Below are 13,995 nucleotides of genomic sequence, written 5' to 3'. Positions count from 1 at the left end.
ATATATCGTAAGTGCTCAAGAGGTAGAAATTATTATTGTTAATTATACTTTAAGACTATGATGTAAAAAATCAGCTTGTACAAATTCCTTCTCATCTTCCTTCTCTCAGAAATCCCTCACACCCTCTTTCTCTCAGAATTCCCTATCTCCATCCCTCCCTCGGGCTTCTCAGGTGGCACTAGTGGTAAAGAACCTGCCTGTCAACACAGGAGACAGGCATGGCGACCCACTCCAGTATTCTTGCCTGGAGAATCCCATGGACACATGAGCCTGATGGAGGGTCGCAGAGAGTCAGACACGACTGAAGTGACTAAGCACAGTGCATTCTCCCTTCCTCAGAATTCCTCTCACCCACCTTCTCTTAGAATTCCCTCTCACCCAGCTTTTCTCAGGAATCCCTCACACCCTCTCTCACTCAGATTTCTCTCTCACTCTACTTCTCTCAGAATTTCCTCACTCAGAATTCCCTCACTCAAATTTCCTCATACCCTCCTCTCATAATTCCCTCTCGGCCTCCTTCTCCCAGAATTTCCTCATATCCTCCCTTCCTCAGAATTTCCTCTCTCTCACTCTCCTCTCAGAATTCCTTCTCACCTTCCTTCTCTCAGAATTCCCTCTCACCTTCCTTGTCTCAGAATTGTCTCATACCCTTCATCTCTCAGAATTCCCTCACAGCCTCCCTCACTCAGAATTCCTCTCGCTCTCCCAGAATTCTCTCTCCCGTGCGTGCATGTGCACGCGCGTGTGCATGCGTGCACACACACACACACACGCACACACACACCAGCTTGTAGACTGTGGTGAAGGCTTTGTAGAGTTTAGAAAGGAATTATAGAAAAAAAAATGGTTGAACACGGTTGGAAGCAAAAGACAGAGAAACAGGGAGGGCAGGTCTGACTCAAAGCGAAGAGCCCACTGCCTCAGGCTGGGCAGGGTATGGTTAAGAGCCGATGTTCTGTTGGACTGTCTGGCTTCAGATCCCTTCCTTGCTCTTTACCAGATGCATTTCTCTCGGTGGGTGAATGACCTTTCTTACTGAAGCTCAGCTTAGAAAAATAGAATTTGCTAATAGTGTCTAAATTTTATAGGGCTGCCCAGAGAATCTAGAGACACACAGTTCAGGTGCAGAGTAAATAATCCGTGGTTATTAATCATTATTCAGGTCTTGTGGTACTCACTTCCTAGAAATGTCCCTCTAATTCAACTTCCAGGTCTGGAACGAATGATGCTCCCAAAGAACCAGGAAGAAATTTAGTCATGTTCAGTAGGCAGAGAATAAAACAATCTCCAAGCAGGAGGCCTTTCAATGGGTGCTTTATTGGAGGACATGGTATAAGGTCAAAGCCATGGGGCCCAAAGGGAATCCTAATTTCCCAGGAAGATACTCAGATCTAGCAGTTCTTCTTGTCCAGGTTCTTGTGCTCCTTGTTGTATGGCACCTTTGAAAAGCAGATGGCGGCATTGCGGTCACAGTTGCAGATGAAGGCCTCACAGGCATTGTTTTCGCCTGGAATAGAGCAAGAACAGAGGACTGAGTCAAGGCTGTTCATGCTTTGTACGATCCAGGGGCAGGAAGAATGAAATGAAATGATTTGCTGGCAATTCCACTGGTGCAAATTTAGGGTTGACAGATAAAGCAAATAAAAATACTGGAATTTCAGATCAACAATAAATGCACTATCTGGGACACAGACTTTAAAAAAAAATCATTTCTTGTCCATCTGATAATCGAGTTTTAACTGGGCAGCCTGTTTTATCTGGTGATCCTAAGGTACGATAGCTGCTTTTGGGATATTCTCTGTTTCACACTTATAAATGAACTCACTGCTCTTAAAACCCATATAACCACAGAGCACTGATAACATAGATAAGCAACTGCAAATCGTATGGGAAATACTAAAACACATACTCAAGGCAGCAAAATATTTTACATTTCAACTTAGTGAAGTTTTGTAAGCCAATTTCTCTACTTTAAAGCACATATTCTTAAGATTACAGAATATCCTTACAATAGAGTATTATAGAGATGTTGAAAATAATTGTGTCTATATGTGGAAATGTTTCCAAGATATTTTATTAACAGTAAAAAGTGTATAGTATATGCTGAAAAAATCTGAACTGCAATATATATAACTGGTTTTCTAGGGTATTAGGATTATAGATGCCTTCTGCTTTCTATGACATACATTACTGGAGAATTTGATATTATATTATTTTGACCTCATTTACATTTGTAACCAAAAGAAGCAACGCAGATAAAATGCATTTCAGCTTTATTATCCATAATTTAATTATGTATATCTGCTTACCTTCAATAATCTTATTAAGGTTTTGTTTCTCTACTCCTTTCCTTTAAAAATCATGAATGTTTTCCTCAACCACTCATTAAGCATAAATTAGTGCTTAGTTAGATTATAAAGTGTGCATAATGAGAATTATTTAGCGAGTTTTTTTTCTTTTAATTTTGTTTTATTGAAGTTGAGTCGATTTACAGTGTTGTCTGAGTTTCAGGTGTGCAGCAAAAGTGATTCAGTTATACATTTATATTTTCTTTTTCAGACTAGTTTCCATTATAGGTTATTACAAGATATTGAATATGGTTCCCTGTGGTATATAGGTCCTTGTTATTTATCTATTTTATATTCATGGCGTCGCAACGAGTCGGACACGACTGAGCAACTGAACTGAACTGATACATAGTAGTGTGTGTCTAGCAAGTTATTGTTTATAATTTGAATCAGTGTCTTATGCTGAAGGCTTCTTGACTAGCTTGTAGGGGAAGAAGACAGTTGCATTAAAAATAAATTATTTGCAAACATGTATGCGTGGTGTGTGTGTTTCCCTGGGGAGAGTGTCTATAGCTTTCAGCAGATTAGTAAAGGAGTCCAGAATCCATAGAAAGAAATTCTTACTGATCAAGTTTCAGGGCAAAAATATGATTTTCTGTATATCTGGCTTTCTGAAGTAGAGCACAACTGAAATCTCTGTTACCAGGGACTCTGTAAGCAAATGAAGCTATTTTATGCAGCTTTGAAAGAAGTAATAAGGAAGACTGTGAGACCATGGAAACATGGTCATAAAGTGATAAGTGAGAAAAACACAGAATGCAAGATTGTATCTAGACTGCATTCATCAAACATTTACATCGAGAGCACCTATGATTCCAAGCTCTGATCTAGACTCTGGGGACACAGCCATAAAGAGAACAGACAACCTCTGATCTTGTGAATCCTTTCTATTGGAGAGACAGCAAATGAAGGAATAATATTAATATGTCAGCTATTAGGAAATTCAGTGGAGAAAATAAAGCAGAGAGAAAAGAGAAAATGCTGGAGAGATGGAGAAAATGTGTATATGATTTAAAGGAACAGGTTGGAGGAACTCCCTGGTGGTCCAGCAAACTCTGCGGTTCCTCTGCAGGGGTTGGATCCCTGGTTAAAAGGAATAGAGTCATGAAACTTTATTTCTTAGGGTGATGGGATGCCAGGTCAGTCTTTTCTTGGCATTTTGGGAGTTGGACTATGGTGATTCCAGTGTTGTTAGTACAATTTTCAAAAATTGGGATGTATCTGTGATTGCAAAATTAAGGGCAATGAAAATTTAGAATGCTGGTCTCACAAGACAGAACCCTACACCTCTCTGAATTGTCTTGCTCTCCAGAACTGTCTTCATGGAGGGACATGTTTCATCATGAACGCTGCATAACTTAGTGGTTAAGACCCGAGCCTTTAAAATCAGAAGCAACCGAGTTCAAATGCTGGCCCTACCACTCATAGGTTGTGATTTGGAGCAAGTGACTACTTTGGGGCCTCAGCTTCCTAACCTGTAAAATGGGTTTAATAAGACCTATCACATATGCACACCTTGCCTAGTACCTGGCATGTAATGAAAGCCTGATATGTGGGAGTTCTAAGCTCTTTTTATGAAATAAACAAAGCAGTATGGCCTGGCAGTTAAAAGCAGAGGTTTTGGAGTGATATAGACCTATGTTCAAAAACCAAACACTACCATTTATGGGACTGTGTGCCCTTGGACAATTTGTCCAGGCTTCTGAGCCTCAGTTTCCTCATCTGTAAAATGGGGATAATAACAGTACCTATTCCATACAGTTGTTTCAAGGATTAAAGGAGATACTGCCTGGCACCAAGAAAATGATCAGTCAGTGATGGCTATCATTACTATTATTTCCCTCCATGCCCGCTAACAAGAGCCAACAAGAGGGTAAACCTACTGCTGCAGGTGATCTCATTGTTAGAACATGAGTAGGAGTAGTTGTTGGTGTAGGGATTGTCCACGAGGACTTTACAGCTGTCCAGTTTCTTGGCTTGTTTGTAGCAGTTGTCGTGTGTCTGGCAGCACCTGGAGAAGGGGAGGAACAGAGCTGAGGCAGGAGCATGGGTAGGGCAGCACGTCAGCCTGAACTTGCTCCCTTGGAACAGGTGGGGCTGTTTTAGATGACCTGCTCTGAGAGGTACTGGTCCTGTGGCTTGAAAACAGTAAGTCTTTTCCTCATGTTTATTGAAGATGATTTTTAAATGGTTGCAGGAATACAGCACAAGCCTATACAGCACAAGAGGCAGTGATGGTTTCACTCCAGCTGGAAGATTGAATCTTTGCAGTGATCGTTTGTGCTGTAAAGTCCTGCCACTAGAGGGCAGCATTCACACACACCCACACACACACCCACACACACACCCACACACACACACACCCACACACCCACCCACACACACACCCTCCCTCCCTCCCCCGCCAACCTTCAGCTCACACACACACCCTCCCCTGCCAACCTTCAGCTCACACACACACACACACACACCCTCCCCCTCCAACCTTCAGCTCACACACACACCCTCCCCCGCCAACCTTCAGCTCACACACACACACACACACCTCCCCTGCCAACCCTCAGCTCATACACACACACCCTCCCCCGCCAACCTTCAGCTCACACACACCCTCCCCACCAACCTTCAGCTCACACACACACACACACACCCTCCCCCGCCAACCTTCAGCTCACACACACACACACCCTGCCAACCTTCAGCTCACACACACACACACACCTCCCCTCCAACCTTCAGCTCACACACACACACACCCTCCCCTGCCAACCTTCAGCTCACACACACACACACACACCCTCCCCCTCCAACCTTCAGCTCACACACACACCCTCCCCCGCCAACCTTCAGCTCACACACACACACACACACACACCCTCCCTGCCAACCTTCAGCTCACACACACACACACACACACACACACCCTCCCCTGCCAACCTTCAGCTTTCCCCTCGCTCCCCTCAATTAAGAGGTGAACATGTGTTACTTTAGCAAATAGGCAAATCTTTTTCCCCCCCTTTTTTTTGTGTCTTGTTTGACCTTTGTCTTCTGCCCTCCCTCCATCTCAGGGATACTTTCCCGGCAGGGCAACTCACCTGTCCAGATCATCCACAGGGGTCCCTGATCCACCCAGGCCACAATAGCAGCCATAGTTGTTGAAATCCAGCAATGGTTCACTGCTGGGGATCTTGCACTTAATCATGCCGTTGAACTGCCATAACGCCCTCGAGTTGAGGCCGGCCTGGCCAGCGCCCACTGCAGGAGGACATAGCCAGAGTTCAAATATGTCCTGGTTGGCTGCCGGCGCCCCAGGGACCTTACTACCTGCTTGCCCTCTCAGGCCCCATGCTGTCCCCCTGACCCCCCATCAGCTGCCTCCTCTGAAAAGAGCTGGGTACAGGAACCTGGTAAAGCGAGTAGGCATTTTCTAAACAACTCACAAAACATGAAACTCACCATTTTAACCAAAGCACACAATTCAGTGGTTTTTAGTATATTCACAGAATTGTGCAACCATCAATACTAATTCCACAACATTTTCATCACCCCAAAATGATGCCCTCTGCCCATCAACAATCACTCCCCTTTCTCCCCTCCCTTCTGGCAACCACTAATTTGTTTTCTGTTTCTATGGAACTGCCTATTCTGAACACTTTGTGTAAATGGAATCATACAATATATGGCCTTTTGTGACTGGCTTTTTTCACTTCACATAAGATTTGAGTTTTATCCTTGTTATCACAGGTATCAGCTTTTCAGTCCTTTTTATGGCTGATTAATATTCCATTGTATGGACAGATCACATTTTTTTAGTTGTTCCTCATTTGACGGACATTTGGGTTGTTTCTGCTTGTTGGCTGTTATGGATAGTGCTGCTGTGAACATTTGTGTACTAGTTTTTGTGCAAATATATGATAATTTAAAGCTATTTCCATTATTTATTCAGTAAATATTTACTGAGCACCTGTTATATGATAGTCACTGCCCTGGAGACACATCAGTGAACAAATGAAAAATCTGTAACCTCTTTGAGCTTATGATCTAGTGCAGGAAAAAACAGTAAGCAATAAAGGTAATAAATATGGGAATCGGACATTGTGTTAGAAGGTGTCAAAATTGAAGCACAGTAAGGGAATCTAAATGGGGGGTTGGGTTGGGGGATGACGAGGTTGAAGGGGGCCAGGAATGTGAAGAATGGTGAGGAGGCCCATGGCATGCAGGATTTTAAGCAGCAACATGTGGGATCTAGTTTCCTGACCAGAGATCGAACCCAGGCCCCGAATTGGGAGCACAGAGTCTTAGCCACTGGACTGCCAGTGTAAGTTCCTAGGACCTCTTTACTTCCGATGCAGAGCCCTACCTGTGAGATTTGGTGCTGTAAAGATGGTGCTAAGTGATTTCAGCCCCTAGTGTCGTCTCTTTGCCCCATGCCTGGCCCTTCCTGTCCTTGATATGCTGTGGACACTGGAGTCGCTCCAAGTGCTTAGGCTCCAGGACTCAGGAAGGGTGGCAGCTGGTCACTTTCTCTCAAGAGCAGCCTCCACGGTGGCAGCTGACAGCGGCTACATCCAGGAGCAGACCCCAGAGGAGTGGTGGAGCTGTGCTCAGACAGGAGTGGCCTGACTGCCTTGGCCCCTCTCCGGACCCCTCTCCTGCTTCCCTCCTCTTTCTTTCTCTCTGATCCCACCAGTTCTGCTCTTTGCAGAGGCCAGACCTGAACGGAGGTACTGCTCGAGTGCATGAGCATACCCCCAGCCAGAGCATGGCTGAGTCCTCAGTCTCAACCCTGAGCCTGATACCTTAGAGACTCTGATACCATCTATGTTGAATGAATGAATAATGGCTGAATGAGGTGTGATTTGAATTCTAGTTAATTCTGATTCTATTAATCCATTCATTAAATGGTGCAAACAGCACTATCACCGCTCTCAAGGAGTCCGTGCTTAGGTGTGGGTGTGGGATAAAAAATGAAATGAATCAACAAGAGACATGCTGCAGGCCAAGACAGGCACTGAGAAGCCCTTGTACCAAGGCCATGGCTCAGTGGTAAAGAATCCACCTGCCACCAGGAGATGCAGGTTCCATCTCTGGGTTATGAAGATTCCCCCGGAGAAGGAAATAGCGGCCCACTCCAAGGAGAGAGAGAAGAGGTGCTCTTAGCTTGGACAAGGAGGGTAAGCCTTTCTGAGATGGGTCATCTGAGTTCAGACCTAAAGGTGGAGAAGATGCCAGATGTGGGGAATTTGTTGGTGTGTGTGTGTGTTAAGTCACTTCAGTCGTGTCTGGCTCTTTGTGGCCCCGTGGACTGTTGCCTGCCACACTCCTCTGTCCATGGGGATTCTCCAGGCAAGAATACTGGAGTGGATTGCCATGCCCTCCTCCAGGGGATCTTCCCAACCCGGGGACCGAACCCTCGTGTCTTAGGTCTCCTGCATTGGCAGCTGGGTTTTTTACTGCTAGTGCCACTTGGAAAGCCCATCGAGGGGGATTTGAGGGGACCCCAATATGGGAGCTCTTAAGCCCCACGGTGAGCCCTGAAAAAGACCCTAGGTCTGGCCATCCCTGTGACCTCTGGCCCCCATTGCTGACCAGAGAGATCCCAGGGCAGGAAGGGGTGGGGCTGAGGGCACTTGCCTACCTGTGAGCAGAGCAGCCAACACCAGGAGTCTCATCCTGTTGTCAGGTTGGTGAGCAAAAACTAATGTCACTATGGCCTCCCTCCTTATAGCTGCCCTGCTGCCCTGAGATAAGACCGTCGTGTTTGCTTTGCTCCCTGCTGACTCTGAGTTGGCCTTGAGTCTGTTGCAGAAATAATCCTGAGCAACAAGCAAGCCCTGCCAGCCGGGGGTCCTTGGAAGTAGTGTGCGTATTTGTCATCCACCCTTTGGAATGAAAGGGATTATTTGTGGAGTTGCGCACCTTGGAATTTTGACCCTCATACCCACCCCTTTTGTGTGTGTGTGTTTCTTTTTCTCTTCTTTTTTTTTCTTTTACCCACTCCTTTTTACTCAGTCCAGCTTCAACACTGTGTGTGTGTGCGTGTGTGTGTGTGGGGGGGGGAGGGGTGGCTGTCAACCCCGTTGAACAACTGGGAGAAGGGGGATGGGAAGGAAGTGACTATTGCCTCCAGGTCCTCTCATGAGCCTGAGTCTGGGCTGTGGGTCTCATTGAAAGGTTCCCATCAATCATGCACTTTGCTGGTGAGGAAACAGGCTCAGAGAGGTGAAGCAACTTGCCCCAGATCACACAGCTAGCCCCCTAAGCAGGGGCTCCAACTTAGGACATCTGATTCTAAGGCACAGCTTGAATTTTTTTTCCCACTCCAGCAATACCACTCCCTCTCCCAGTCCCCCACCGTGGATTTGTAAGAAAACCCTGGACTTGGGAATTACAAAGGCTTGCATCTGACTTGTAGAATAAAAAGAATTTTACAACTGTCATATCAAAGGTCTATATAACATTTTTTAAGGTGAAATTCACTTCGTAAGACATGACATTATTATTTTGGACTTCCTAGGTGGTGCTAGTGGTAAAGAATCCAGCTGCAATGCAGGAGACGCAGGAGACATGGGTTCAGTCCCTGGGTTGGGAAGATCTCCTGGAGGAGGAAATTGCATCCCACTCCAGTATTCTTGCCTGGAGAATCCCATGGACTGAGGAGCCTGGCGGCTCCTACCAGGGGTCAAACCCATGTGCTCTTCATTGGCAGTGCTGAGTCTTTACCACTGGACTGCCAGGGAAGCCCCCTGGACCTGGGCATTTTGAGGAATACTAGTCAGGTGTATCATAAGATGCCCCTCTCTTGGAATTTGTCTCATGTTTTCTCATGGTAAGACTGGGGGTTGGCTATGGGTTTGGGGGAGGAAGGTCACAGAGGTGAAGTGTCATTTTCATCCCACGGCCGTGCTGGGTTTGATCGTCTCTTGTCTTGGAATGGATCTTGGGCACTTTCTGGATGAGAACGCTTTCCAGATGAGAACTTCCAGATGAGGTTCAGCCTGGGATGAAGCTGGGAATGGCCATGCCAAGACTTGAACCCACACCTGTCTCTTCCCACTGAGACACCTCCATTTGCCCTTGGCAAGGTTATGTTAGGTTATGTCACATGAATCAGAGCAGAATTGATAATTCTGACTCTTGTGACCTCTGCTCACGCATGCACCCCAGGATTCCAGCTCTGTACTTTGCCCTTGAACAGGTACTGGGGGCAAGAAAGAAGAAATCCGTCTGGAAGAGCTTCCTGGTTTCATTCCAAGTCCAAGAGCCCCAGAAAAAGGTCCTTCAGCTAATGCAGTAACACTGAAACAGCATTTAGTAAGCAGATGGGGAAACAGGCCCAGAAAGGGGAATGGATTTATTTGCCTGGGCCTGACTCTGCCCCTATTTGATCCAGGGTTTTCATCACCCATCTCTTCCTACTTGCCTGTAGATATTCTCCATCAGTCCATTAGCCAGTGTGCATACCAGTGTACCGTAGCCAATAGCTATGGTAACCATTAGCCACAAGTAGCTATTTAGGTAGCAAATAATATTGAAAATTGGCTTTTCAGTCCCACCAGCCACATTGCAAGTGTTCGATAGCTACAAATGGCCAGGCGCTGTGGTTTTGAACAGCACGAACTTAAAACGTTTCCATCGTCATAGAAGGTTCTACAAATGGCCAGAGGCTGTGGTTTTGAACAGAACGAACTTAGAACATTTCCATCATCACAGAAGGTTCTACTGCATAGTGCCCCTCAGGGTGTAACAGCACCTGTCCCGGGGCCGGCCCACAGGTGTAGGGAGGAGACCTGTGAGAGCTCCTGGAAGAAGAACAGGGTTAACTCAGGACCCAACTTCAACCTGCAAAGTGGTTCTGCCTCTTCAGAATGAGTGAAGGCTGCCCAGGAAAAGGGGAGTCGTGGCCAACAAAATGCTAAGTCCCTCTTGTGTTGGGTTCTTTGGGGCTGAGAACAGAGCAGAGAATAGGCACTGCTCCTGTTTGGGGGTGATCTGAAGGAGGAGGAGTAGCTGATGCTATAAAAATCCTCTAAGGCTAATAGTATTAACTACCATTTACTGACCGCTAACAGTCCAAGTTGCATGCTAAGAACCTGGCACAGCCCTCTGAGGCAGGTCCAAGGACGAACTCCACTTTACAGAGGTGACGGAGGCTCAGAGAGGTTAAGTCACTGCCCAATGTCACACAGCAGGATGCGAGTTGGATCTGGCACTGATGATAACGCAATGTCACCTCACAACAGGGAATTGTAGTAGCAGGTGGGAATGTCAAAGGCCCCTGGAGGCCAGAAGGAGGTTTAGTCCTGCCTGCTTCTCTCCCCGCGACCCCAGCCAGCTGGAAGTCTTCCACAAGGGCAGGCTGGACAAACTCCCACGTGCAATTTGTGCCAGGGCTTAAGCAAAGCAGCTGGTGGGAGAGGGGTCAGACTGCTGCTGGAACCCTCTCCCCCTGGAAAGAGACGAGATAAATGTGACAATCCAGACCTCTGCAGGGGACACAGAGGTGGCAGCGGGATGGACCTGGGAGGTCACTGATAGCCCACCAGGCCCTTGGGATCTGCACCGTGACCTGCTGTTGCCCTTGCACAGGTGTGTACAGCACAGCTTCTCCCAGCCTGGGAAAAACACACTGTCCAGTGGAAAGAATGGCTAAGTATAGCTTCTTGACTCCTTCAGGTGATGACATACCCACACTCTAGCAAGGTCACACCTGGCCAGCCCCTGGAGGACACGGCTCCTGCTTCTAGGAAATGCTTAAGCGCACCTACCATTTACTGAGTGCTTCTGTCTGTTCAGCCCTGGGCAAAGAGTGTTACGTTGTTTTTCATCCTAACAACCATCTTCTGACATAGTTATTATTTTTGTTGTCATCTTATTTTTATAGATGATTAAACAGGTTCAGAGAACTTAAGTTCTGGCTCAAAGTCAACACAGCTGGAAAGTGATGGAAATAGGATTTGAACCTGCATGTTCTTGCCTCTTAATCTGGCACTGAGCCCCGAATGCGGGCTGTTGGGAAGTTCCCAGAAAGCCTTAGGTAACACTGGACTGGGTTTAACTTGGCTGGGGTCACCTTAAGGGGCTGTTTCCCTTCCCCCTCTCTCATCACTCTGTCTGTTTCCAGTACATCTGGGCTCAGCTGAAAATATTTCTCAAACTGAGCACACCCACCGAGGAAGCTGACCTTCAGAAACCCGGGAACTCTCCCCATACTCACTCTCTTTCCTGTCCAGTCCCTTGCAAGTCCAGCTCTCAAGCCACACCGACCTCCAATACCTGGTACCTGCCCCAGCATCCCTTGCCCAGATGGTTGCAGCACCCTCCTCAGTGACCCTGTGCTCCCTCCACAATGGCGTTCCTCAAATCTTTTCCCTATGGTGTGGGCTGATGACATGTTCAAACCCAAACCCAATTACATCACGTCATCAGTCTCTCACCCCACTGCCTAAAACCCTTCACGCCTTCCCATGGCTCTTATATAAGAAACAAAATCAGCCTAGAGGCCCAATTTCCTCTGCCCCTACCTACCTCTCAGCCCAGAGTAGGGTGGAATACCCTCTTCTCCAGCCACAGGAAGCCTTCTCTCAGCTGTCTGATTGAAGTCCTTGTGCTTTCTCCCATTTCAAGGCTTTTGCAACTGCTGGTCTCTCCTGCTGGTATGCTCCTCCCATGTGAGCCTTGCCTAGTTAATTCTTACCCTTCTTGCAGATTTTAGCAGAACTTGACCCCCCCCTACACACCCAACTCGGAGAAGGCAATGGCACCCCACTCTAGTACTCTTGCCTGGAAAATCCCATGGATGGAGGAGCCTGGTAGGCTGCAGTCGGACATGACTGAGCGACTTCACTTTCACTTTTCACTTTCCTGCATTGGAGAAGGAAATGGCAACCCACTCCAGTGTTCTTGCCTGGAGAATCCCAGGGATGGGGGAGCCTGGTGGGCTGCCATCTATGGGGTCGCACAGAGTCGGACACGACTGAAGTGACAGCAGCATACACACCCAACTGAAATCACTGCCTTTCAGATGACTAATTGTTCTGATTTTTTTTTTCCCCCTTCAAGGACTGAAGGGTTCTTGGGACACAGAGTTTCCTGTATTCAAACCAGAAAAGTCCCTGGCAAAGCAGGACAGATTGGTCACCCTTTCAGTTCTTAACAGTGATGCGCGCACAGTCGATGCTAAGGGAATATTTGTTGAATGAGTGTGGGAGCCAGTAGGGACCACCCAGGAGGGGGCAGCCAATGCTGAGCCCCAATCACCTGGAGGAACCTTGGGATTCATAGCAGCTACTATTCACTAAACACTTACTTTGTGCCTTGCCTGGTGTTGAATCCTCTGTCTGCCCTCCCTGTTTAATTAACCACCACCCTAGTTACTGCTGCCATTCTGTTTTTAAATTTGTTGAGGTGAAATTCCTTTACACATTAGAAAATAACCATTTCAAAGTAACCAATCCAGTGGCTTTTATCAGACCCACAATGTCATGCCACCACCGCCTTTAATGACATTTTCATCACCCCACAGGAAATCCCTTAACCATTGAGTTTATTCCCCTTTGCCCCTCTCCCTCCAGCCCCAGTCAATCTGTTTTCTATTTCTTATGGATTTACCTCTTCTGGCTATTTCACATAAACAGAATCTTACCATGTGACCTTTTATATCATTCCCATTAATAGATGAGAAAATTGAGGCTCAGAGAGGTTGAGGACCCTCAGCTGGGAAAGGGAGGAGCCAGGTGTTAGAACCACCACATCTAACTTTGGAGGATTACCCACACCCACCTGAGCTGGTTTTCCTGCCTCACCCTCTTAGGATTCTCTTTGAGTTTAAGGCAAAGCAGGGCAAAGGTGGTGCTAGTCGTAAAAAATCTGCTTGTCAATGTAGGAGACTTAAGAGATCCATTGGAGTACGAAATGGCAACCCGATCCAATGTTCTTGCCTAGAAAATTCTTTGGACAGAGAAGCCAGGCAGGTTATAGTCCATGGGGCTGCAAAGAGCCAGACACGACTGAGCACATGAGAGTAAGGGGTTCGATGCCAAGCTTCTTTTTTTTTTTAAAGTGGAAAAAAATACATAACAAAATTTACTGTGTTTTACAGCCCCTTCCCAATTTATCATTTTTCACTGTACAATTCAGTGGCATTAATTATATTGACAATGTTATGCACAATCCATTTCTTAAATGTTTTCATTATCCCAAACAGAAACTCTGTAACCACTAGGCAATAACTAACTCTCCACTCCCTCCTTCCCAGCCTCTAATCTACTTTCTGTCTCTATGAATTTGCTGATTCTATTAATCAGATCAGATCAGATCAGTCTCTCAGTCGTGTCCGACTCTTTGCAACCCCATGAATCGCAGCACGCCAGGCCTCCCTGTCCATCACCAACTCCCGGAGTTCACTCAGACTCATGTCCATCGAGTCAGTGATGCCATCCAGCCATCTCATCCTCTGTCGTCCCCTTCTCCTCCTGCCCCCAATCCCTCCCAGCATCAGAGTCTTTTCCAATGAGTCGGTACCTCAAATGTGTAGAATCATACAATATTTGTCCTTTTGTGTCTGACTTCTTTCATTCAGCCTAATTCAAGGTTCATCCGTGTTGTAGCGCATAGCAGTACTTCAGTCCTTTTTATGGCTGAATAA

General features: G+C 46.6%; 1 protein-coding gene across 1 annotated transcript; it reads right to left on the bottom strand.

The window, feature by feature from the left end:
* Window positions 1-1,286: 1,286 nt before the first annotated feature.
* PLA2G1B (phospholipase A2 group IB) lies at window positions 1,287-8,129 on the bottom strand. The gene is made up of 4 exons (XM_005891478.3): window positions 7,987-8,129; window positions 5,444-5,603; window positions 4,232-4,359; window positions 1,287-1,507 (listed from the first exon to the last, which is right to left on the bottom strand). The coding sequence occupies exons 1-4, from the start codon at window positions 8,018-8,020 to the stop codon at window positions 1,392-1,394; spliced, it is 438 nt and encodes a 145-aa protein (XP_005891540.1). The 5' UTR covers window positions 8,021-8,129; the 3' UTR covers window positions 1,287-1,391.
* Window positions 8,130-13,995: the final 5,866 nt, after the last annotated feature.

This window comes from Bos mutus, chromosome 17, assembly GCF_027580195.1.
Source record: "Bos mutus isolate GX-2022 chromosome 17, NWIPB_WYAK_1.1, whole genome shotgun sequence".
NCBI classification, from domain to species: Eukaryota; Metazoa; Chordata; class Mammalia; order Artiodactyla; family Bovidae; genus Bos; species Bos mutus.
This window is presented reverse-complemented; position numbering and strand designations above follow the sequence as displayed.